The sequence below is a fragment of the Dendronephthya gigantea genome, unplaced genomic scaffold (assembly GCF_004324835.1).
Source record: "Dendronephthya gigantea isolate DGI-Jeju-01 unplaced genomic scaffold, DenGig_1.0 000140F, whole genome shotgun sequence".
NCBI lineage: Eukaryota > Metazoa > Cnidaria > Anthozoa > Malacalcyonacea > Nephtheidae > Dendronephthya > Dendronephthya gigantea.
The window spans coordinates 114015-139464 of record NW_021163150.1 but is presented as its reverse complement, the minus strand read 5'-3'; the positions used below and the strand labels follow the sequence as shown (position 1 = coordinate 139464).

Sequence of the window (25450 nt, the reverse complement as noted above, 5' to 3'; positions counted from 1 at the left end):
GCGGTTTTTTATACATCCTAAAAAGGCTGAAATATCTTTTTGACATGATGTTTGTCCTGCCTAATAACAAAGTAAACCTCTTATGCATATTAATTGCAGGAATTACACGAACATGAGTGTTTTTATGAAGCGTTAAATAAATAAATTTATTATGTATACAAAAAAACGTTTTAACAACTATTTACAAGATTACATATTAAACGGTATAGCCCATAAGTTTTTCAGTAACAATTAGTATACATACAATTTTAAATATCAACTTATAATTTTATTACACTAGATATTATAAATGTATCTCTAAATCTATTTAATACGGTAATAGCCATATGTGAAATCGTCATGTCCAACGTGTGACGTCATAACGTGTGATACGATTTTTAACGTGTGAATCCCACGTTTGACGTCACACTCACACCAATGGCGAAGCCGAAGGTCCCAAAAGAGCGGGAATGTGTAATCGACACAAATTCAAGCGAACAATTCAAGTTGTAATGTTCATTCTTTTAAATAGATAATAAGACAATTATTGAATTCGGTTTTCACATGATATGAAGAATTATCAAGTGATATGAAGGATTGACCCACGTCGATGAAAATAATATCGTGAAGTTATTTTTTTCATCTTGTAAAGTTACAGCCAGGTCTGTTGTAACTTGTTTTAATAAAGCTTCACATTATTCAAAACAAATAACAATGTGTTGCGCAAAAATGTTCCTTGTTGAGGAAACCACACTGTAATCTCTCCAATTAGCTACCTACTGACCCAAATTTCCCCCCTAACCCTCTCTCCCCCTTCCCTCCCCCCTTTTGAAATTCGTCCACTGTACTTGAGGGAAACTTGAGGGATAGAAGAGGGTCTATTATTCAAACCGCGCGGGCACTAGGTTCTACACGAAGGGAAAGCCTCTGATTGGTTAGTTCGAAGAGAACGCGGTTAGCTCGAAGTTGAAGAGCTTTGTCCATTATTTTTATTTTCTCGAAGTATTCTGTGTTTAAGATGAAACCTTCAAGGTAAGGCGTATATTTTCGTAGATTTTGTTTTCTCAACACGTTAATATAAAACCATTGGTTTCCATTTAGCACTGCTTCGCCGTATCCACGAAAGACGCCAAGAAAAACGCCACGTAAACCGTCAAAATCGAAGCCTACTGACCCAGTCGAGGTATAAAAGTATGCCCAATATAAAAAATCTAACCAACACATGCAAACATGGTTTAATCTGTTTGAGAAACCTTGTGGGATATACCCCAATTCAATCAGTTGCCCATATGTTCGGGTACTTTACACCTTATCGTATTGTTCTTTTTATATTTGCGTCCCTTCCTATCTGAAGTTTGAAATACTGAATTCTCTTCCCCTTTCGAATTCAGCAATAATCAAAAACGTTTTTGGCTAAATAAAAACGTTTTACTCAACTAAATTAAAACATTTTCATTCATTCAGTACTCAATGGTGGGTCTAAAATATATATAGACTTTGATGAATAGCCTTTCCAGTTCACACATCTGTACACTATCAAATTGTCCAATTCTTTAGTCCAATTCTATAGTTCAGTGAGCAACTACCACTTTACCAACCAAAGCAAATTCAAACCATAAGATAATATAGATTAGGATTTCACTATATATTATTGCAGAAGATGTAATTGGTTTGCATGGTGTAGATCATTGACTGATTGACATGCATTTGTAGTTTTGTGGTAGTTAGTCTTTTAACAAACATTGAAATTTTTAATGAAAATTGACAACAAATTGTGACCAGTGACCATTCATCTTTCACAAAACCACTACTCTGTATTACCCAGGTATTCTGTCGCATACGACCTCTCCACGACAACGAAGAGGAACTCTGTGTCGAAGTTGTTAGCAAAAATACCATTCAACTTAATCCACCACAGGTAATCTGAATCCTTCAGAGCAATTAAGGGCAATTGATCTTGTATTTAATAATCATTGCACTTCAGAAACTTATACAATATCATATTAATCCCTTTAGAATTCCCAGGGGTTCAAATCTGGACACAGAGTAACAGCGGTATGTATTCATATCCCAGATTATCAGGGGAGGTGTGTAGGCTAGCATATGCGCATCTTCTCTGGAATTGTTAATTTGTATTTCTGCTTCTATAATGTTGTTTACCTCCCCTTGTGAGAAGTCAAATGATTGTTTTTTAAATATGAATAGAGCTATTATTCAATTTCATTTTGCTATTATTTTGAAACTAGACCCAACATTCATTTAAACAAGTGTTTGATGAGGATAGCATTCAGAAGAATGTATTTGACACTGTTGCCCTTGATATTGTCCATGATCTGATTCACGGAAAAAATGGTTTGTACAGTATTTCATACAAAATCAATTTGTATATTATAATACCTGACAAGTTTCAGTTACTGCACAAGTGCTATGTAGTGTGACTAAATTTTAGAATCTTAGGGTTTTACTTAAAGCAGTTCATAGAGCTTATGAAGTTACCTTGTAATGAATTCCCATACCAAATAGGAATGTTTTTAGTGTACATAGGATTTTTTTAAAAGCCTGGTGCTATAGGTGTCTGACACCATTAAGTCACACAAATCTCACACTTCAGTAGGATGCTTTAATAAATATGAGTGTGCATCTTGAAATCTCTTGGACATAATTTACTTGGTAGAAATGTAAAATAATGGTACAATTGTACTCTGTTCTGCACAATCATGTACATCCCGTATAAATCCAATGAGATGACCAGCTATATCTTGCTAAGATGGCAATTGGGATCACTGCATGTTTACAGTGAAACTATTTCATGACCTTGTTAGGATAAAATAAGGACAAGTCTTGTTAAAGGTCCTGTTAAAAATATTATTCCACCTTAAATGGTTGTTTATTAAACAATTTCCAGGTCTTATTTTTGCCTATGGTATCACCGGGTCTGGAAAGACGTACACAATGACTGGAAGTCAAAGCGATGGAGGTTTATTACCAAGAGGACTGGATGTTCTCTTCAACAGTATTGGAGGTTTTCAAACCAAACCCTGTGTAAGTTTGTGAGAGTTGGATTGAAGTTCTGAATGCATGGTGGCATTAAAAGCAAACATCAAGGTCTCAAATATATATTTATCTTTAACACATATCTTTATAAATGTATTTTACCAGGTGTTTACTCCTGACAAAAGCAATGGAATGGACGTTCAAAGTGAATCAGATGCAAAACTTGATCATGACAGAAAACAAAAAGAGATGGCTCTTCTGGCTCTGGGCAAGAACAGGTATGCTGCTTGTTAAAAGTGATTTCTCGCACATTTTTTGAAGTCCGTCAATGCAAGCTGTAGTAATTGTACTATATTTAACACAATAGCTCAGCAGCACAAACTAAAATGAGTGTAACCTTGCATATGCATGTTTGTGATTCACTCATAGCCAATCACAGGTTTCTTTTTGCTGACAAAATTACGTGTTAAACCAAGTGCAAAAATCAAACCTGCACCACCCATTCATCCAGATCCCTTTTAATGAATCATGAAACATACCATTTTTAGTGCCTATTTATTTGCCATTACAATTCCCTTTGGTTCAACAATTGTGAATAAAAATCAGAGTTTGTAGCACACCTCCTGCACTGTACACAAACCTGATCCATTGGTTTATCTTGTTTGCCATTTTAATTCCCCTTGGTTCAACAATTCCAAATATAGATAAACTATAGCACACCTGCACTGTAGACTAACCTGACCCATCAATTGGTTAATCTTTTTTAATATCACTTTCAGAGGTAATGATGATGATATCACTGACATGGTCAGAGTTCCAGATTGCTTCAAATTTGATGATGTAAGTACACTGGCATAGTTTGCTATATAACATTACAGTGTATATGCATGTTTTAGAAATGCTACAACACTGACAGCCAAAAATCCAAAATGGTGGGTAAACATTACATTTCTCGCTTATAAATTATACAAATATTAAACAAATACAGTGGGGCTGCATAGACATAACTTCCATAAATTGACATATCTGGAATTGAAGAAACACACCATAAAGGCTGCAAGAATCTTGACAGCAGATATTGTACCATACAGACAGTACATGTTGGTCTATTTTAACCGAGGAATAACAAAGGCCACAAAAGAGACTGCTGCAGTAACTATCGTCATGAGAATGGTCCCGACTATTTCCACAGTGATACGAATTCCGAGAATTTTCAGACCCATGTCACGCTCGCAGCTAACCATGTATTGGAATAGAAGCAAATTTTCTTTGGGCAGTCTCTCGGACCCTGGGGTGACTTCACATCGTCTGGCCCCCGCGGTGAGCGAACGGTGGACCGCAGCCGCTAAAACGGCGGGGGGAAAGAGCTTCACCAGTATCGTTCCCAAATCGAATATCACCCCACCAGCGTACTGCCACAGCGCGTAGTGCCTTCCGAATGCGTCGTCATAGTAGGCGAAGCTAAATATGATAATATCCAAAGCGTGGTAGCTTATCGCGAACGATATGATAAAATTGAAGTCCCTTTGCGTTCTGTCGATAGAATTTCTCAATTGCTGATGCATGTACAGCACCTGCACGGGGCTGGTCTGTTCCGAGCGCATGCACTCGACGAGTGAATGGATCTGCAGGGAATGCGCGTAGCAAACGAAAGCGTAAATACTCAGCCATACGGCCCACCAACCCGTCGTGTATATGATCACAACAATGTACAAAACGTAATGCCAAGGCCTCGAGAAGAATGGCTTCCAGTGAAATATAAAAAACGCCGCAGATAGACACCAGGCCGTGACGGAAATCAGAGTATACAGTCGTGCTTTTGCGCGCAATTTCGACGCGTAATGCGTGGATTGATTTTGAATGCTGAGGACGAGCTCCGTGTACTGACCGCGACTGAAATACAGTCGCGTGAACACATATGGACAAAGCAGGTTGAGGCAAGTTGGAACGCTGTTCATGAGATCGGCAATATGGACTCCCTTCGGGCTAAAAGTGAAACCGTAGTGTATAAAGTCTAATAACATTACAGCCGCAAGCGATACGGCAAATAACAAATGTATAAGAACGTAGTAAATTTCGCGTACGGTCTTCCCAAGTCGAGCGCCGTCGTGATGTCTGCGGTCACGAGGTAACCACATGCCCAGCGCCTGCAGGAGATAGTAGCAAGGTCTGATACAAATATCCGCGGTGTTCGCAGGCACTAAACCATACGATAAACCATACGAAGTCTGATGCTCCATACTCGTTGAAAGTTGTTGTTCTTCTCTGTTTGGGCGACGTCCTTCGATCATTTTTTGTGATTGGTTTAGCGAAGATGAATATTTAAACAGTCGTCACTTGGTCTCGTGATTATTACTTTCGTTTATTGTGACTAAATCCCGTGATAACATTCAAAATAGATTATTCCATTTATTATTTCGAAGTCCAGGGGTTGAGCGCATTCAACGTGTTGGTCGGAACAGTTTTTAACAAACAATGACTCTGGCGGTGGAAGATTGGTGTATTCCCATGTGCCAGCATTTTTGACATGACAAGGCCCCTCATATTTTATTATTACATAAGTCTCTCTTCGTGATGACCAAATATATTGTTCGTTACATGACGTACGACACATGACGTATTGTTTTATTATCATTGGCAACCCAAATTTGCGTGATAATTTTAACGCGAGAAATATTTCAGCTACAGTATTTACCAACACAGTATACAGGGTATTAAACTTGGTCCATGTTCATCTCAAAAATTCAATTGCAATTTATAATCGCTTTAGGTTGACGAAGATAACGGATATGCTGTGTTTGTTTCTTACGTGGAAATTTACAATAATTTCATCTATGATCTTCTCGAGGACAACAAACAAGACCTCATTTGCCCAAAGTATGTTGTTGTATTTACTTAATTAAACATTGAATGGGCAATGATTACATGTCCTGTAAATTCTAAATACACAAATTTAATGCTTGAAATTAGGGTTAGGTCTTACATTAGATTAATTTGTGTGTTCAGGACTTATTGGTATACTATGAACATACAGTATCCAGTGAAGTCCATGAAACTAAAAGTTCAGAACTAAGTTCAACGGAAATTTACAAAAGTATAGTCCCTTCAATGCCTTATTCTGTAGTGATGCACACAGGAGCAGAAGTTCCCTAAAAATTTCAGCACCCCATACCAAAACCTCAGATACAGAATAAGGCCTCAGAGTTAACAAGCTTTTGGTGATCCAAGGCATACCGTATAGTGAAATGGTGGAATAGAATTTGTGAATGTGTGAAATGGTGCAGGGCAACCTCCCCTCCCCCTCGCCTCCCTTCTGAAAAATCTCAACCTTTACCTGAATAGTGAAGGCTAGAGTCATCCTGTCTTCAAGCCCTAGCTCCCCCCTCTCTCTTGATCGACATGAACCACCAGCTTAACTCACCCACGAAAAATTCTGATAATGGCTCAATGTATTCCATCGTGTTTCAGGGCTCCGGTCTCCAAGCAGCTTCGAGAGGATAACAACAGGAATATGTACGTGCAGGGGGTTACTGAAGTGGAAGTGAAGAGCACAGAAGAAGCTTATGCCATGTTCTGGAAAGGTCAAAAGAAACGTCGTGTTGCGAACACTCAATTAAACCTTCAGTCGAGCCGTAGTCACAGCGTGTTTACATTGAAACTAGTGCAAGCACCTCTGGACCCTGATGGAGAAAGCGTTCTTTTGGTAAGTATGATGTTGTTCTCTAGATATGAGCGAGTAAATATCATTGCACTGGTGCGCACATAAGTGCCCTTATTTAACACACAGAACTAATCCAATGGTGCACATCAAGAGAAGTGAATCACACATATTCCCATAAACAATCATTTGGATTTACTTCGGTAGGACAAGGAGGAAGTACGTGTCAGCACGTTGTCGATGTGTGATCTTGCTGGATCAGAGAGGACAAACAGAACAAAAGCTGATGGTGACAGGTTAAAAGAAGCAGGTACTTACGTAGTTGACATCTGTGGCAACTCTCTACCCTTTGACCTTGCGCTCATTGCTTCTCTGATCAGAATTTACGATACCCCATGGTAAATGGTACGTACACTGTACCATTGTGTCTAGGATTGACATCTGAGTTTGGGACAAGTCGAACTATCGATTCTATTCATTCATTCTATCCTATTAGTTATTCATATTCTATCGTACGTATGTTTCAGGCAATATCAACAAAGATCTGATGAATTTGCGTTCTTGCCTGGAAATCCTACGCGAAAATCAAGCTAGCGCGGACGGCTCGCAAACGGGAAAGGTGAGAATATTATATATGTAGCTTGCGTCCCCGTACTATCTTTTTACCTTCGCTAAAAATATTCGTGCATTTCAGATGGTCCCTTACAGAGAGAGCAGACTGACGCATCTTTTCAAGAATTTCTTTGACGGTGAAGGAAAGGTACTCGATGCGTTGCTATATCATGAATCTATTTTTTCTTTTTTTTCCTTGTTCACCCTTTTTCTGCAACTCCAAGGTCCGAATGGTGGTGTGTTTGAACCCTAGTGCCAAAGAATATGACGAGAGCGTGGTAAGTTATACGAAGTATCCCCACGTTACGATCACGATTAGATCCATGCTGTATTTGAGATGAATGAATATCGCAAATATCTTCTTCATTACCAATCATTGTATTTCCACAGCATGTTATGCGATTTGCAGAAATCACGCAGGAAGTTGTTGTCGCACGGCCAACCGGAATCAAGTAAGTTTGAGATCCATTTGAGATGTCATTTAGTACAGAGGATACTCGCTGCTTTACAGCCAGTTCTGAAAGAGACATGTCCACATGGTTAAGAACAACTTAACAACCCCCTTACTCGTACACGATCACAATGTCGTTGTGGGCTTGCATCTCGAGAATATTTTGAGGTTGTCGAAACTTGTCCACGCTATAAATTGGCTTTCATTTCTTTTTGCAGTTCAAACACTGGGCTTGCTCCTGGCAGGAGAAAAGGTTGGTTGGTTGATAAACTAAAGCATTCTTTTGCGCTATTTACATGTACATGTGTTATGGTATTCCGATAGAGAAACTGTTTAACTTGGTTACACCTTCTTTTTAGCAAACCAAATGTTTAAACAAGCATTACAAAATATCAAAGTGGATGGATCAGGTATGTTTTTTATGCCGTTCTCTGTTTTTCCCATGTGGAGTTTGCTCAGTATTTTCATTATTTCAGATGGAATCGACAATCCTTTGCTTTTGAAACCCATCACGACATTTCCTCCGTTCCCACTGATGGAGGTAACCGATGTTTCAAATTTTTTTCATGTTCATTTTCAATCTCAGAATTTTAAAGTGAGCCGTCATGCATGTTTGTTTTATCGTTGAAGATGACGAACTCTGAGGATTGCATAACGTTGGTGAACCTGCTGAAATATCTTCAGGAGCGTGAGCAGAGAAGGGCCACGCTTGAGAAAGATTTGCAGAGAAAACGTGAGTATACCTGCATGAAAACCTTATGTTCACCTCGTGTGGAGATGTACTTTTGAGAAGTAGAGCGGAGCATTCCCTAATGAAACTCCAGAATTCGGCAGTGAAACTTAAGAGAACATGCTTCATTACATCAATCGAAAGCATCATCTCTACCGCTTGTTTTTTAATTAGGAGCGACCTTTAGACAAGAACTCGCAAAGCTTGACAGTCAAACATCTGACAAGGACAAGGTAAGTTGACTCCAAATTTACATCCAAAAATACCAAGGAATTCAATCATATATTAGCCTTTGCTAGTTGTTAAAAAAGAGTCTTTACTACAATAATTTTCTATTTTCAGATAATAACCGAGCTTCAAGCATCGAATCTCGAAAAGGAGAGGTAGGTTAAACTCCAGAGTTTCTGAGTGTTTACTCCTCAGAAATCTTTAGTACTGTGAGAATGGTTCATCTGGTTCTTGTAGTATTCTGTTCTAAATTTCGCTGCTCTTTCTCCGTAGAGAGATTCAGAAACTGGAAAGAAAGTTAAAGATGTTCTCGCAAAAGGTTTAAAAACGACTCTTATATTTCGCTCTCAGTTTATTTCCAAGCTATTCCTTAATCCTGACACCCTGTGTGACCCCTTAATGCCCGTGTAGTCCCTTTATGTCCGTGTAATTCCTTTACAGAACGATGCATTGGTCAAAACCAATCAACAACATCAAGAGAACGAAAAGGGATTGCAGACTGAGGTATTTATCGATCTTCCCTTCGTCTCAGTCGTCCACTGATCAAGGGAAATGGTTTTCTTTAAATAATCAATCGGTGCAAGGTTGAAACCGGGTCCAATGAAGAGTGTGCTCAGGCTATAAGTCTTACAAGCGTATTGTCTCTTGTTGATAGCTGGATGAACAACGCAAGACGATATCAAAGGAGAAACAGGACCGAATAAAACTAAAACAGGTAAAGAATTTTTCATTGCAATAGACCATTCTCCTATTAAACTAAATCCTGGACTAGAAAAAAAACGTTTGGTTCTGAGGTGTACAACTGGAATGGTTAAAATAGGTTAATATCTCTGTATGCTTTACTTATTGTGGTTGAGACAGGAGTTGTACAAACCAGGAACCGAAATCGAGTTATATACTCAAGCGTTGACGAGCAGTACATTTTAATTGGAATGTCAGTGAAGTTCATTGTGCCGTTTTTGTTTTACCAGACTCTGAAGGGCGTTGTTACACAAGAACGGGATAAATGGCAAAAGGAATGCGTAAGTTGCGATAGATTTTAACGATGGAATGAACAGATGAGAATTAGAGTTGAGATGAAACTTACTTGTCTTTGTGTAGAACAAACGTGTGAAAGATAAAGAACTGGAGATGGAGACCAAGATCATAAAAAGCGAGGAAAAATTACGCCAGCTCAAGGAAATTGTCTATAAAGTACGTTCCTCTGTTCCTGGATGCATGTTTTAATCATGAAGTTGGTCTAGCTATATTAAATGTATTAAACGATGTGCTTAGGTTAGGGGCTGTCCATTACTTCATTTTTCGCTCGACGTTTTGTAAATGGTTCGAACACTTCCGGTTTACTTTGAGACTTTCAATTTCGCCAATTCATCCAAATCGTTTTATTTATTCCAAGGGTGAAAAGAAAAATGTTCGTCCTTCAAGTCGTGGAAAAGGATTTTTCAGATCTCGATCTCCGCCACCAGTCGCTAAAAAGGTACATATCAATCATTTTTGAAAATTAACGTTCCAGTTCACATAAAGTTCACCGTTCCAGTGCACCGACCTTGGTAGTTGTTACTTATTATCGCTTTTTTATCGATACTTTTCAGCCGCCCGTGAAGCTTCGTCACCGTCGTTCAAAATCGTCTGATTGTTGGCTCGAACACAAACCTGCCGAGAACTTTGAAACAGGTAGAAAATACACGACTGTTTGTGTCTTTTGTTTATTCCAACACCTCAATTCGAAACACTTTGAATGAGTGAATATTTGCGTCTTTATTTCGTCACGAGCGGTTCTGATTAGGTCCACGTGAGTAGAAATATATATTTATATTTAACCATGTTTATTTGTGTATAGAAACGATTCTTCGCCCGGTGTTGAAAAACAAGAAGACTGTGAATGTTCCAGAAGAGAAGCACTTCAAAGAATCCCAGGTATTTTTGATTGGAGATGTTTCCTTCTCCCCTCACAAGTTGTTCTGTTTTGTTGCAGTATCGTGATGCATAATGCCATTTTTCTGCTTACGCAACTTCATTATCCTTCCTTGTATTGATAAAATCACCTCATCGATGTGTATCATATTCAATCTTTCCTCCAGGCTACCAACTACGTACTCGAACACCAGGAGGCCGACTCTCAGGGAGAGTTAGAAACAAAATTGATTAAGGTGAGAAGTGCGTTCAGCCATTCGCATAAAGAGCTTAAGCCAAACTTTAAGCAGTTGTATTCGGCATATAGAACATAAGTGAAGCCTTATCGCGTGCTTAATCAATTCACCTTTCAAACAACTTGTTTTTTTGCTTCAATCAGGGTGATATTTACAAAACAACTGGTGGAGGACGTTGCGTACAATTCACGGACGTTGAAACACTGAAAACGAACTTCGATGTCGCCCGCAGTCCAGAAAGGTTAGCATAATACGTCGTTCGGTTTTGAACGAAAATCTTAGTTTGGCGTTTTGGGTCTTTTTCCGACGAATTGTTAGCTAAGGAAACATTTTGGATCCATTCAAAAGAAGGTTCATTTCAACTTGATTTTTTAAAAATCCTTGTCAGATTACTGAGATCTAATTCCGGTTGGGTATTCGAGGAAGAGATATACTCAACTATTATTACCTGAGAATTCTCTCCATTTTCTTGCCACCAAATTTTATATTAATGGTAAAAATTTAAAAGATCACGTGCAACCAGTGTTGCAAAGCACGTGAACAATAAAAATATAACAACTATTGCTAAGAAACCTGTTAAGTCTTATTTAAAAAACCTGGTTCTCATTTTGGAGTTTTTACTGTATTCTCTGTAAGAAAACGAAGTTATCCTGAAGAGGATTTTGATGAAGCGAAGGGTGAAGCTATGGAAGACGACACCACGGCTAGTTGGACGGATGTTGAGACAAGGGTGAGAAATTACGATAGATTGATTGGTGTATGACCATAACAAGTATAATCCAATCCCCCTGCCAAGATTGAGTTTAAAGTTGATCTTTTTTGGTAAATTTCTAGTGCGCTTTTGGTATTGAAGGAAGACCTGGCCAGACAAATCCAAGTATTCACCACAGTGCAAAGCAAGTTTCATTATAAGTTTTTATTTGCTTTTTTGTCTATTTTAAGCTTTGAACATAACTCGCATCTAGAGCTATAGTGACATAGATATAATCAATTGACTTTGGGGGTTCTCAGTCCCACTGGTTTATTAAAAGATATACAAGTTTTATAAATTTAAATACAATTTTCCAGAGGTCTCAGGATACGACTGACTAGTCCTCTGAAAATTGACAAAGATCCAGCTTTTTGATAACGGTACCTGGGGCTGGGATCCGTTCAATAAATGAACATAATACTTAGTCATGTTAAAGTGCTTGATTTCGCATTTCACTGAAAAGTTCTTCGTGAATAGGTTTTGAATTTCGTCCTTAACTAAAAGCAAGCAGACTTGTGTATGTTGTTACATGATTTTAGGCTAGAATTGTACATGCAACAAAACTGACACAATTTTCTTTTTTATAGACGGCGAAAGTCGGACGAGAAATCCTAATACTATATACCTTTCGTGGTGTAAAACAAGCGAAATGATATCTTCATTTTGCTTACAAACAGCAAACGATTTTTACACAATTTTATATTTTGTTTGAGGAGGTGCTTATACATACTTCATGTAAATAGTTAGATAGATTCACAATAATTATATATGCATGTGATAACGGGATTGATTTAATTGTCTTTTACCCGGGGCTCGGTATTGATATCAGTCTGGCTATCTCACGCCATCGTGTCTATCCCAAGTAATAATAATATATATCGGTGGAATAAAATCGTAAATAAATACACTACAGTAGTCACTGTTGATTTTTTTCTTCGAGACCTTTATTTTTGGAGCGTTTTTTTAAAATTGCTATAACGGGAGGCCTCTTGAGGGACAGGAATGAAATCTGTGTAAATTCACTGAACAAAATCTTCAAATATTAAACCCAACAATAATTTTTTTTCTTATCTGCAATCTTACCCTGAAGCTAGGAAATTTTCTGCAGAAACGCAGTCTGAAGATTATGTGAAATCATCAGCAACAAAATCTCGGCAGAATGTTCTGTAATTCTTTAATAATGTATATATTTTGCAAATGATGATGCATTTCCTCCAAACGCTGATTGAACCTGGCCTAATTTTGCTGAAACGTTTGGCGCACTTTAAAATGTTTTCCTTCTTTTCATCTCATTTAGTATTTCAGGCGAGATACATAGATTTAAGGGTCGGTAGGAATCTGGTATAAACATAATTAACAAGCATTTAAATTAGTTTTAATTGCAAGCGATTGCACGTATAAAATTTCTGCATGGTTAAGTTGCATGATCTTCCAAAATCTGCGATCGGGGTTTTAATCCTGCATGGGAAATGTGAATTTGATTGTGGAGGTTAAATCTGGCCTCTTCTAAAGATTTATTTTCGCGCGCTACAACTACCTAAAAATATCCCAATTTTTATCTGCATGATAAGAAAATTATACGCATAAATCTAGCGATTTCATTTTTATCAATTTTTTATCAATTTTATCGAAAACGTTTTTAAATCTGTGGGCTAAACCATTTTTCTGGAAGATAGTGTCGTTATTACGGGCTGTTTACAGTAAATCTCAATGTAACATTGCCCAACCAATCCACGCCAATGGTACTTAAAAGCATTTTTTGTGTGAGATCACTTTTCATGATCCTTATTAAATTTGTCCCACGAAATCATCACTGAATATTCATCATATGTACGTAATAGTTCTTGCTGACCTTGTCCTTTGCGTGCAAAAAAATTTGTTTTTATTCCAGAGAAGATTTTTCCCTCAGATTATCGTTATATAAATAACATGCAGGCTTGATTTCTAAATAACATAACAAGTGCAAAAACTAAATCTGCTTGAGATATACATTGCGCAAAGTGAGTCTTATTTTGCTTTTTTCATAAGAAGCAAAGGAACAAGTCTAGATCTTTTGGGTAAGTTCGTAACTTTTATAAGCTTATATATGAATCATGCAATTTGCTTTGCGTGCAGATTTTGTATTTTTTAAGATTACTTCATCGTGAATTGTAGAATATTTTGGGTTTCAAATAGGTCTCCATTTTCTGCAAGTGTTTACGATTCGAAAAACCTTGTTTTTAACCTTGGAAAACGTAGCTCGCCTTTGACGCAAATGCAACTCAGGTCCACCCACGGCATGAGAATCGATTCTGGGCAGCCTCTAACCATTTGCGAGAGCCTTACTTGTGTGGGAGTAGACTATAGGCTGTTATATCATAGTATACTTTATCGTATTGTGATTATTCTTTCTGGAGTCGAGCCAGGGGCTGTCACGTTTTTATATACTATAGTATGTCTAGTGTTTGCATGTGCTCAGTCAGTGAATGGTATATTTGGCAGCGCAAGTTACGACACCATGCATGTACCATTTCACATACAGTTTTACTCTTAACTTGGCTTCAAAAAGAGATCGGTTGGCAAGCATATTCGTCTGGTCCTATGACTGCATGGCAAAATTCTGTTATACATGCATGTTTTTAATGATGCTGTAATCTCTCATGTAAATCGCAGTCAGACACATTATAGATCACACATGCTAGGATTGTCTGAAAATTCACATTGCATTGCCAACTCCTATAATAACGGGAATTTGGCCTGCTGTTTTTCACGCTGTCTACTCGACATCATCGGTCCATTTGCTCCACGGGATAAACGTAAATACATGCAGGTGCCGTTCCCCGGATCACCAAAGAACACCTTTGAATAGGTTCAACATCGCAAGTATTTTTCTCCTGCGTTTCAACAAGTATACCTTCGGCAGAAATTTGTAGTAGAAAACTTAGCCAATCTCAAAGTTTTGAAACGGTAAGGCTCGAAGGTCTGTATATATGATGTATATATGTCAAGCCAGTTTTCACAGCAAGAAATATAATCAAAACTCGCTGGTCTCACAGCTAGCTTAGCTTGCTCACAGTTATCACAATCAATGAATGTTTAACAGCTAAAACACTCAAGGGAAAACATTAGTTGCAGACGCTGTTGACGCATTTTATCTAAATACTACATGGTAGTCCATAGAGGAGGGTATTTTTGGGAGGTTCCAGAGCAATACATGGGTGTAAATTTTAGCTGGATTTGGTGGCATTTCGCTCAAATAGAAGTAATGTTTGGAGAGATTAAAAACTCGACATACAGGAAAAAGCTAATTTTTACTAAAAGTAAAAACAGTTAACTATAAGATCACTTGGAACCTTGTCGCTTGCATCACTTGGACAAGTTGGGCGACAAGCTCCCACTAAATTGTATTTTTTATTTCAGTGTGTCTATTCTCTGACGGATAGAAAATGGAATTGAAATCTCTGCAAAAGAAAGCTCTTAAATCCTGTGGTGCGGTAATGATCGTTCTTGCTGCCGCAATAATGATCATCGGATTCATTTTGGAATTTCACGGGGACTTCAGCAAAATAGCTGACGCTAGACCATCGAATATTTACCATATAATGTACCCACACACTCAATATTGGCTCGGGTTGCCGGTGAGTATAAAACATTTCATCGCATCGTAATTGTAAATGCATGTGGGATTTAGAATGTTTAATCGAGCATATTTGCAACATGCTAGAGTTCCATAAATTCTACTTGTAAATTTCTACTTGTAAATATTTGTTGAAATTTTACACGCCCGCTGCGGAAAGCAGCTTTATGCCTGCTTGAAAGTTTCAAGATGGGAAAATGAAATACTCTGCGATCTGATTTATCTATCATGTGATAACCTGTACCATCCCGTCTGTGAATAAATCTGGATATTCTCGCGTGCGGCTGTCATCATGTTGTAGCATGTTATCAGATGTTGCAATCATAATCTGATAATTATTTCTAAGTGCTCACCACACGCAGGTCTGTTGAGTCAACAGCCTCTTTGCGAACTGTCAACAAACTTGTGGAAAGCATTTTGAACACATATTCCTAGTGAGGGAAATCTTAATTGCTGAGCTCGAATACAGCAGCATTGAAGTGTGGGAATGCTTATTAGTCAAAACGTTCTTCGTTCTTGTGAAAATACTTGCAAGGGCGTAACGAATAAGTGCCTTGTATTGATGAAATGCCATGAAATACCCCCTGTGTATAATCATTGTATAAATATACGCTCGCATTGCAAAGCTTTTAGCCATAATATTTGTGGTATAATATCGTAACGGGGGGCTAAAAGGGATATTGTTTTAGCGAGGGCTTAAGACTAGCTCTTATGTTATAAGAAGCATTGTCAACATTGAGCCCTATTAAAATTGTTTTCAAAGTGAGATTATACCAATGGGCATGGGGGAACACTTGTGATTCCAACCCCTTGAGTTTTTATGCCATTCACCGTAATTGCAAAGCATTGCCACTTATGGCAAGATCAGGAAAAGCAACGATGATAACGTATATTAGGGAATTTTTGTATCTTTGTCACGCTAATTTTATTGTCTATTTTTTAGCTTTTTCTCCTCGCGTTGTATGTGCTGATGACCAGTTTTTATTCGTCAACCATTCTGGTAAGTGTCAGAGGCGTGGCCGCCTTTAGGAGGGCGAGCGTGATTAGGGGGGGGGGGGTAGAGCACCATATCTTCCAGATAAATTATTATTTAGTAACGCCTGCTTAATTTTCGATCAGGATTCAAATGACAGGGGGGCCGACTAGTACTACTTCCATTCTCTCTTTTCTACGCCGTCTCTCTTATACGAATAGTACTGTACTGGGGCCAGTTGTATCAAGCCCGTTTAGCTTAAACGGTGGATAAGTCAAAATTAAATAACACTCTTTCATCTCTCTTGAATGAGTCAACTTGAATATTATGCACTAAATATGTAGTTATAAACAGTATCTTTGTATTATGGTTAAAAGCATTTAGTTTTGCTTGTTGAATAAAACGATAGACTTGCTTTCTATTTTGAACTTAACCACCGTTTAAGCTAAACGGGCTTGATACAACCGGCCCCTGTGCTATAAATAGTACTGTATATATAGTGTCGTTTAGTGACTGTTTGACTATCATATTATTGTGATCTCATTTGGTTGTAAAATTTAGAAAAAGGGTAAAAAATATTATTGTAGAACTCTTTATAATGTGGTAAGAGATAGAGGTGACTGTCCATATCAGTAAATAAAGAAGAAAATCATGCTTCCCTTTTTTGACGGATTCATTTTCTATTTAAGCACATCATTGGTTCGGTATTGTGTGGTGTTCTTATGGTTGCTGCAATATGTGCCATTGGTTTACAAAGCTCTGTATGGTACATTGCACTTGATCTCGCTAATATAGTGAACAGTGCTCAATGTACGGACGCTTACAATGCGGTTGGTTCCAATCCACGCTGCAACTGCTATCGACAACTCCACTACAGCGATACTGACGATCTGGATGATGACGAAACACGTACGTAGATTACATTTAAACTGCATGCTTTCGATTCATTTTTTTATCTGTCCTATCCACTGAGCAAGAGTTTTTGAATGCTTTGCCTTGGATATAATTATGATAATGTCAACTTTTGCAGCCAGAAAGGGGGGGGGGCAAGGATTAAGACACTGAGGTCACATGTCCCTCCCTCTTTCCCTCTATAATGTTTTCTAACTTGTAATGTTATGTAATGACTTGTATTTTTCCTTTTTTTTCCATATGGCACAGTGCTCAGTCTTATGTCGTGTTCAGAAACAAAGCATTTCCCGGCAATAGTGAGCGCAATGGCCATCCTATCAGCCATTGCTTATCTCGTATGTCAGGCGACATGCTTTGTGTATGCTGCTAAATTATGGGGATCTTTGAATACGGTAGGTTCACCAGAGCGTTACCGCAAAACACAGCTTTTTTACTGGGTATGAATACAAGCACCGACTTAAAAAAGTCAGTAGCATTCGCCAAAGACTATAACACCACATTTTGCATCAAAAAATGGGGTTTTCTCTCTAATACACCATATACAGACATGGTCCCCCCTATGATCTGTTCGTCTCTAATAAACGCTCCTCTCCAATAAGAGCCCCCACCGTCTCAATCAATCATTCTCTAAACACCTCTCTCATTTAAAATATCCCCCCCGTCCATCCTCCCTGCTTTAGATGATAAGTTTTTGTTTATTCCAGGCTAAAGACGATGAGAACATTTTTCACGAGACCACAAGTCAACAGGTTTTGCTCAATGAGCATCCAATATAATGTATCGTTTATTAATGTATTTGCACTACCCTAGCGTCATGCACAAGGCTTTGAAATATCCTGCTTGCAATATCTTTCTATGATTGTAGAGACCGTACCAAAATATAACCACGACCAGAATTATTGTAACTGGACAATTTAATGTTATTCTTCATTACCTCATTATGTATAAACTTTATCGTTTGGCATGGTAAGAGTTGTAGCTATATACCAACCGTGTAAAGAAACATATATTGAGTGTCTTAAACTCAATACGACGTGTCTTAATATATGTTTACTGCATTATAGTGAGCAACAAATTCCAGCGCATATTTCTTTAGTTTATTTATGGAAGTGTCACTATAGTTAACTTGATAACATACTGTTATATTTTTGCAGCGGTCTGCCTCCAAGACTCTTGAGTGTGTCAAAATTCCCATGTAAAAATATTGGCTTTCATGCGGTCTTAAAGTAATTCCTTTAATTTCGGATGAATAACAACTCTGACCACTTTCAACGCATATTTGTGCATACATGCGGCGTGTCTGTACATATTTGAAAAGAATATGTCGGTGAATTGAGCGATTACAAATGATTACAAATTCGAAGAAGAATTTCTAAATATCTGTTGAGCAAATTGCCGCGTAATTTACAGCTAGATTCGGTGAGTTTAATTTTGTTTTTTATATATTATACCCAGAGGCTTTATTTCATTTAAAACTTTGCGGATGACGTTCAGGTGAAAGGCAACCAGTATTGATATTTTCTCAGCTTCATTTCATCGTATTTTTCAGCTTCCGATTATATGTTTTTCAATGATAAAAATAAAATTAAAGACCAACAGGTTTAATTCTTTATTCCGATATGCTCTCAGCTGGATTATGCTGTATTTTCTCAGCTTCCAATCATAGTTTTCAATCATGATTAATAGTAAATAAAACCTGAAAGGTTAATCGGCTTACGAACCAAGATACTAAACTGGGCTCTTGATTAGAGCGTTGCCTCCGGCCTCTCGTCTCGGTACGCCTCGGTCCGTCAAGCCTCGACGAGCGCGAGAAGCTTGATGGATTGAGTTTGAAAATTTACGTCATCGACCCTTCCTTTTTATCGTGACGTCGAAGAAGCTGTACACAAGGTAGTCTTGCTGACGTTTCTCAAATGGCTTTTCCTCAGATAGCAGTTTTCCAATGAGTGTAAACACAACTGAATGAAACGTAAACATATATCCGTGCACGTGAACGAGACGCTGTAACTAAAAAATGTTTTTAGTTTTTCAATTTCTTAAGTTCGGCTAATGAAAGACCTTTTCAATAAAGCATACCAAGCTAGCCCGGTCCTATTTCGTGCAGTTACAGCAGAAACATACAACGCATGCTGGCATATATGAGCATTAATTGAGGAATGTGAATATATTTCAAGCCACCCCCGAGTTTTCCGGCGTTACATTGTTTTGTACTGATGGAGAAGCTATATCTCGCAATTATCAGTGTTAATGATGTAAATATATATAGTCTTTTCTTTAATTGAACTCGTAAAGGCTGTACGTCATACGCTCTCAAAGGCCGTGAAAGACGGCTTCACATAACAAGGGGAGACTTTGGTGAAAACAGAACAATACACTGGCGAGAATCTAGCAAGATAATCTACAATTAATCGTCGCAATGGCCCGATCATCTGGACAACATAAATGCGGTCTTATATTTTGTGGTATTACGATGCTGATCTTAGGTTCTGGGATTACGATTACGGGATTTTTAAACGATTTCTTGGATCCCTACGATGAGCTATCGAAACCCACTAGAATCTATTTTACCCACACGCAATATTGGCTCGGAATTCCAGTAAGTCAAAATATGATTATTATACTTATATGACTTATATATCTTCAAATTTCATTATTGATTTCATTTGGTAATACACATCATGTTATTACATCTCTAAGATACTAATATTTGCCAACCTTGACCTGCCAAAGAGCTATATGAACAGAATTCAATTGACTTTTAGGCTATGAATCTTTCTTCAGACAGTGTATGAATCTTTCTTCAACGTTTGAAAAAAACTGGCCTCAGATTTACAGCACGAATGATTAACATGATAAAGTGTTTTACACCGAATACAACGTATATCAGTGCCGGAAATCAGACCAACATTAACAGCTGGTAGCGGAGTAATTTCCAACCATAAATGAAAACAATAGATTGAATGTAATGACCGAGACTTCGTCGGCTGTCTTTACTGTGTTCATTCATAGTATATATTTGAGTGACCACCATTTAAGTTACTTTTACACTTGAAACAACTTGTTAGTCAGGTTTAACATTTACTTTTTCGGAAGCAATTATATTCGGCTTGATTTTTATGCTTGTCAAGAATTTGAAATATTCTGAAGATATCTTGGTAGCATTGAAGCGCCTCAAAATAAACAGTAGCTGTTTTGATTTTTAACAAAGGTTCTTTTATTCGGGAGTGAAAATGAATGTTTGGTTACTAAGGAAGTGTACCGGAATATATATCATCTTCAAAGTCTTTTGTCATAAAAATAGAACAATACCAAAGTGTATATCTGACTTGCTTGTACACCGAATGAATATATGACTGAAAACTGCTGGGTTCGTTCACGAAATTTGCACAACGTAAGACCAGTTAGAAGGAATAACGGTTTATAGTAAAACTGAAAAAAAAGACGTCAAACGCATGCAGATGACTAATAAATACAACTGATGATATAATCCTTTTTCCATACGTGTCATTTTTAATTATATTTAATTGTCCGATAATTATAACACTAATTTATTTCCCCATATTTCAGCTATTTCTGCTGGGAGTCTTCGTAACTACTACATCATGTTCTAAAATTAGTTGCCTGGTAAGATACTGCATGATTTGTTCATATTTCTACGCTATGACAACTGTCCTCTGTTTTCTTTGATTTGTCTTCTTTCCTTTATTCAACCATTTCCTTTAATCCTTTCGTCAACCAATGCTGACATGGAGTGGTTGTTTGTCATTAATGGCTATACTCATATCACTCATATTGCATTCGGCTTGGAAATATTCAAGTCTTTCTCATGATCATTGCAAGTCGACTGTTTTTGTTACAGAAAGTCTTCGGTTTAATGGCAGCATCGATGGCGTTGATATTAGCAATGTTTGCCGTGGTTTTGGAAGGTCCTCAGTGGCGAAGGACTCTTAAGGACACAGCTGTAATAAATGATTTGAAGTGCAGCACGGAGGATAAAAGATGTGTTTGTCGTCAAGGTAATACTCCACTACAACGACTTGGTTTTTGGCTTATCTAACCATAGCCTTCGGGAATTAGGATTTTGTTTAATGCTCAAGTTCATCCAGATCACCATATGAATGTCTCGTCATAGCATATACCCATGAACAATTCAACGTTATACAGCATAATAACAGCTGCATATTTCACTTTTACAGATGACAAGGATTCCTCGATCGTTCTTGGTTTGGCGATTCCCTCGATTTCGTGCGATGAGATAAAGTTCCGTGCTGTTATCTATTCTGTTATGGTGGGTTTCTCTGTGCTCGCTATTCCGTTTTGTCTTTTTTGCGCCTTCATTTACTTCAGAATCTTGGGATGGATGTTACATGTAAGTTGATTCAAGGATCTCAACCTTAATCTACTCATTTACATTGACAATATGACCCAGGATTAACCAATTAGACTTGCTTCAAGCTAGCTTTAAAAGTTTCAAGAGGCTGTATTTTGTCTGCATCTCACTACAGCGGTGATCTTGTTTTGTTTCAGATCAGTTACGATAACCCGATTGATGACTATTACGCGAAAGCGGTGAACAGCCATTTTATCAACGGTCATCACGGGCGAGGAGTGGGACGAGCAAATGAGGTGGCCCTTGGAACATATCCTCATTAACAGCCAGATGGAATCGCCCACTAAAACTTCATAATAAAAACAAGTACTAAATCTCAACAAATCCTCAGCACATTGGTTGCTTGCGGATATTTTATACCATTAATGTTAGAAGTAATGGTAGCCGGGTTCTGTTCAAAAGCGCGGATATTTATAGGATTCATTATAAAATAACACGTAGCTGAATTAGTATATAGCTATATTGAAGCAGGGATGTGTGTTACAAGATACTGTGGATAACATTCATATTCATTATTGTTTTCATTGGCCGTAATTAATGTAATTTTAAATGGACTGCTCTTAGAGTACGACTGTATTCAAAAGAATACGACTGATTTCAAGGTTTCATACACGATGTTTTTTATATTATGATAAACACGTAACGTACGATATATTTATCTCAGCCAATGGCGATGAGACAATGTCAAGATGCTACGTGACCTACTTCCAAATGTTGTTTATACTCGTGCAAATAATAAGAATAATCATAGTTAAGTCATCTTTCAGTTTTCCTTTCAAAACAGCCGTACTGACACGTATCCGATGTAAACAAAATATTTGATTTCATAGTTTAGTGAATGTTAAGTAACTGGGCTTAACTTTCTCTCAATATGTGAAACATCACAAAATACGCGAGTCTCCATCTGACGTAGGTGTTTGAAGCGCTTTTCCGCGGCAGATGGTATTTTTTAAAATTTAATCAAAACTTTAGTGCCAGAAAGTAATATATGGAAATCTCTATTACATCAGCGTTTGGTTATTAATATCAGTGCATTTTGAAGACATGAATCTGGCTGTATTTTATCTGTGTCTAATATTTAAATTGTCCCGAAATATGCATGCATTACTAATGCTTTCCTAGTAGTTTTTACCAGCTTTAAGCGAAGTATTAACTGTTAAATAGCTCCTTTTAAGTAACCAAAACTGTACTTGCTACAAGTCTGCCTTAAAGCAAGTCTGTAACTGTAAGCAAGACTTGTTTGATCCTGTCACCTGTGAACTCAAGCAAACTAAACTGTATCGGTTATCGAATTTCATTCTTTTTATATATAATAATGTCAGTAAAACACCGTAGACACGAGTATGTGCAGCACTGTATCGGCTGACTTTGAAATTGAGCTGGATTGAGACAGGAAAGGTAATTACATGCCGCTGTAGTTACTTTATGATTTAAAAAAAAAACATTTGTGGATTGACGAATTGTAACTTGCGCAATTTAATGTGATATGACTGCACATTGAGGATTAATTACTGAATTAACCTTTTCCGCGATGTCAAATATGGTTAGTCCCAGGGGCGGATCTAGGGGTAGTCACACCAATCACGCGACTAACGTAAAAATTCCGCACTAATTTAATTCAATGAAAGTGAAATAATATTTATTTTTCCGAACGCAGTCCAGTTGTAAATTTGCAGCGGCATAATTAATTTTCTGGCCGAATGAATTAAATTAACACTGATCTCTCTTGATATCCCCGCTCTGAATTCAAATTTCAAACTGCACAATCGTGATCGTTCTGGAGGTTTGGCCTGATCGTTTCTGGTCAATCTGATTGGCCCACTCGGTGGTTTCCAAGGAGACAAAAATGGTGATCGTTCTGGAGGTGTGGTGTGATCGTTTTAGAGGTTGGTTATGGGCGTTTTTCATCAATCTGATTGGTCAGATCGATAGTTTCCATGGCGACACAAAGTGTGATCGTTTTGGAGGTTGGTCTGATCTTCATTTCTTATTGGCTGTTTAATTCCTGACCGATCACGACCGATCAAGCGATCAGAGTCAGAGACTAGCCTCCTCCGCAGGCATCTCTTATGTATTTATATTATGCATTTATATTTGACCGTGAGTGATATCACCGATCACGACCGATCAGAGCCCGTGTTTTGCAGTCGAATGTATCGTTCTTTGTAAGGGAATTCAAAAGAAAAACCGGTATAGAGCAGTTATGCGGGCGCTATATTCATGACACTATTAAATAACATGTCGTCGAGAGATTGATGTTTTCGTATTAAATATACTCGCATGTGTTCGACGAATTGAGAAGTGCACTGTTATAAGGTAAATTATCCAATGTTGATGTTTATGTAAACTATACTCTGATAATACTATAAGCTCATATAAACAATGGTCCGATAATTTAACTATGTTATTGTTAGCTTATATATTTTACCTAGGTTTTGAGGCTGCTGTTATTAGCATATATTTGCATTCGCCCGTCGCCCGTCAAATCGATTTAGAATTTCGAGCCTATTCATATTCTCATTTGTGATTTGTTGTATTGATTATTTGCATTACCCAGATTCTTCTTGCTGGCATTGTATAGATTGTGAGCTAGTGTAATAATCTGTACTTTGCAGTTCGAAAGATTTAGAAAGCTATGGATATTTCCGAAATCATTATAATATATAAATATAAAGCAATTTCGCTTTGACCAAATTCAATGATAATGTAATAAACCTGCATGTGTTCTTACATTTCACTAGACAATAACATTTTGAGCTGAAAATTTCTTGAGAGGTCTGTTCGAAGGAGTAAATTTCTACCATTATTGAGATTTGACTATTGCTATAAAAACATGCATTTTATACCCACAAAACGTCCCTTTTTAAACCTTCCATTTCAGCGCCTACACAATGTTTTGTGGCATTCAATAGCTGTGCCCTAGGAATTTAGCAGACTATAACCTGGCATTAAGCTTGGAAAGCCTCACAAATTTCATAAATCTGGTGGGGGGAGGACGATTGGCGACGAAAATTTGCCTACGAAAATTTTGACTAACGTAAAAAAAATCCTAGATCCGCCCCTGGTTAGTCCATTCTAAAAACGCTTTTCGTATTGTTCTATTTTTTTAAAATCCGTTGAAAAAAAAGGGAAAAGGTTACTCCAGTGGTTTACTGACGCTCAGTGGTTCAGTTACATTATTATCTACTTGACGTTCCTCCAAAAAGTATACATATGCTGCTGTTCATTCACACTGGTGGCACCAATGGCGGAAAATTTAAAAATTTGAAAAAAATTCTTGTCTACCAAAATATTGACAAAGAACGGTGGTTTATTCCTAATGTTTGCTAAAATGTTTAAGCACGACGATTGGGATCATTCGAGACTAAACTCCTTCCTGGTAAAGGTCAAGGTAGGACCGATCGATTTTCAGAAATACTTTTTAATATTTCGTTAGTTATTTTGGTATTCAGTTGCACCGTCACCGTGCATGTTTGCAGTAAAACCATGTTGCACTGAGATTTTATTAATAAAGAACAGTAAGATGTGTGTAAATTATGGATGCTTCTTGTTTATTTAGCTTCAATTTATTGAATAGTAGTTTTATATAGCTAATCTCGATTTTAATTCTTTTAAAACTATTGTAGACTGAGAAATGCATTTTCATAATCTATTTACACATCTTTACACGTTTTGAATCGATAAGCGATCAATCGATCGACTTTGGTCAAGGCAGAGAGTAATCGACAGAAGATATTTGTCAACGCATATCGATCGATATTTGTGTCGATCAATATGTATGTGTAATGTACTATATCGATATTGATAAATGAAGATAACAATATACACTTAATGTATGCTCCCGAGGAAAATAGTGAGTTTTGTTTTCCCAAGAGTCTGAATGTTTCCCGAGACGAAGTCGAGGGAAACATTGAGACTCGAGGGAAAACAAAACTCACTATTTCCCGAGGTAGTGTACATTTATTTAAAGTCATGTGACTACGAATGAACCAATCACATTTAAAAT

At 37.5% G+C, this 25450-nt stretch overlaps 4 protein-coding genes across 4 annotated transcripts; 3 read left to right on the top strand and 1 right to left on the bottom strand.

Moving 5' to 3' along the window:
• Positions 1-926: 926 nt before the first annotated feature.
• LOC114536578 (kinesin-like protein KIF23) lies at positions 927-12460 on the top strand. Its single transcript, XM_028557924.1, has 34 exons — positions 927-1011; positions 1081-1162; positions 1805-1897; positions 1996-2034; positions 2226-2331; positions 2885-3021; positions 3139-3251; positions 3753-3813; positions 5744-5850; positions 6442-6676; positions 6839-6941; positions 7159-7250; positions 7326-7391; positions 7468-7521; positions 7634-7695; positions 7913-7947; positions 8054-8104; positions 8171-8235; positions 8325-8427; positions 8599-8657; positions 8767-8807; positions 8926-8971; positions 9094-9156; positions 9308-9367; positions 9624-9674; positions 9754-9846; positions 10049-10129; positions 10245-10326; positions 10493-10569; positions 10734-10802; positions 10946-11043; positions 11439-11532; positions 11637-11698; positions 12141-12460. Exons 1-34 carry the CDS (start codon positions 998-1000, stop codon positions 12166-12168), a joined length of 2622 nt encoding a protein of 873 aa, XP_028413725.1. The 5' UTR covers positions 927-997; the 3' UTR covers positions 12169-12460.
• LOC114536579 lies at positions 3266-5539 on the bottom strand. Its single transcript, XM_028557925.1, has one exon. The coding sequence runs from the start codon at positions 5262-5264 to the stop codon at positions 4080-4082; it is 1185 nt and encodes a 394-aa protein (XP_028413726.1). The 5' UTR covers positions 5265-5539; the 3' UTR covers positions 3266-4079.
• Positions 12461-15153: 2693 nt separating the features above from the next.
• LOC114536600 lies at positions 15154-18085 on the top strand. Its single transcript, XM_028557956.1, has 5 exons — positions 15154-15170; positions 16113-16169; positions 16832-17051; positions 17304-17446; positions 17759-18085. Exons 2-5 carry the CDS (start codon positions 16140-16142, stop codon positions 17828-17830), a joined length of 465 nt encoding a protein of 154 aa, XP_028413757.1. The 5' UTR covers positions 15154-15170; positions 16113-16139; the 3' UTR covers positions 17831-18085.
• An 838-nt stretch (positions 18086-18923) lies between these two features.
• Positions 18924-22817, top strand: LOC114536550. The gene is made up of 6 exons (XM_028557894.1): positions 18924-18944; positions 19347-19650; positions 20622-20678; positions 20914-21070; positions 21251-21423; positions 21582-22817. Exons 2-6 carry the CDS (start codon positions 19471-19473, stop codon positions 21705-21707), a joined length of 693 nt encoding a protein of 230 aa, XP_028413695.1. The 5' UTR covers positions 18924-18944; positions 19347-19470; the 3' UTR covers positions 21708-22817.
• Positions 22818-25450: the final 2633 nt, after the last annotated feature.

Bases quoted from the DNA above. Each gene is read 5' to 3' on its own strand.
- LOC114536578 (XM_028557924.1), top strand. The intron at 8,808-8,925 runs GTAGGTTAAACT...CTTTCTCCGTAG, and splicing joins TCGAATCTCGAAAAGGAGAG to AGAGATTCAGAAACTGGAAA. The intron at 9,675-9,753 runs GTAAGTTGCGAT...GTCTTTGTGTAG, and splicing joins ATAAATGGCAAAAGGAATGC to AACAAACGTGTGAAAGATAA.
- LOC114536579 (XM_028557925.1), bottom strand. From the start codon at position 5,264: ATGATCGAAGGACGTCGCCCAAACAGAGAAGAACAACAACTTTCAACG.
- LOC114536600 (XM_028557956.1), top strand. From the start codon at position 16,140: ATGACCAGTTTTTATTCGTCAACCATTCTG. The intron at 16,170-16,831 runs GTAAGTGTCAGA...TTTCTATTTAAG, and splicing joins TTTATTCGTCAACCATTCTG to CACATCATTGGTTCGGTATT. The intron at 17,052-17,303 runs GTACGTAGATTA...CATATGGCACAG, and splicing joins TCTGGATGATGACGAAACAC to TGCTCAGTCTTATGTCGTGT.
- LOC114536550 (XM_028557894.1), top strand. From the start codon at position 19,471: ATGGCCCGATCATCTGGACAACATAAATGCGGTCTTATATTTTGTGGT. The intron at 19,651-20,621 runs GTAAGTCAAAAT...CCCATATTTCAG, and splicing joins AATATTGGCTCGGAATTCCA to CTATTTCTGCTGGGAGTCTT. The intron at 21,424-21,581 runs GTAAGTTGATTC...GTTTTGTTTCAG, and splicing joins TCTTGGGATGGATGTTACAT to ATCAGTTACGATAACCCGAT.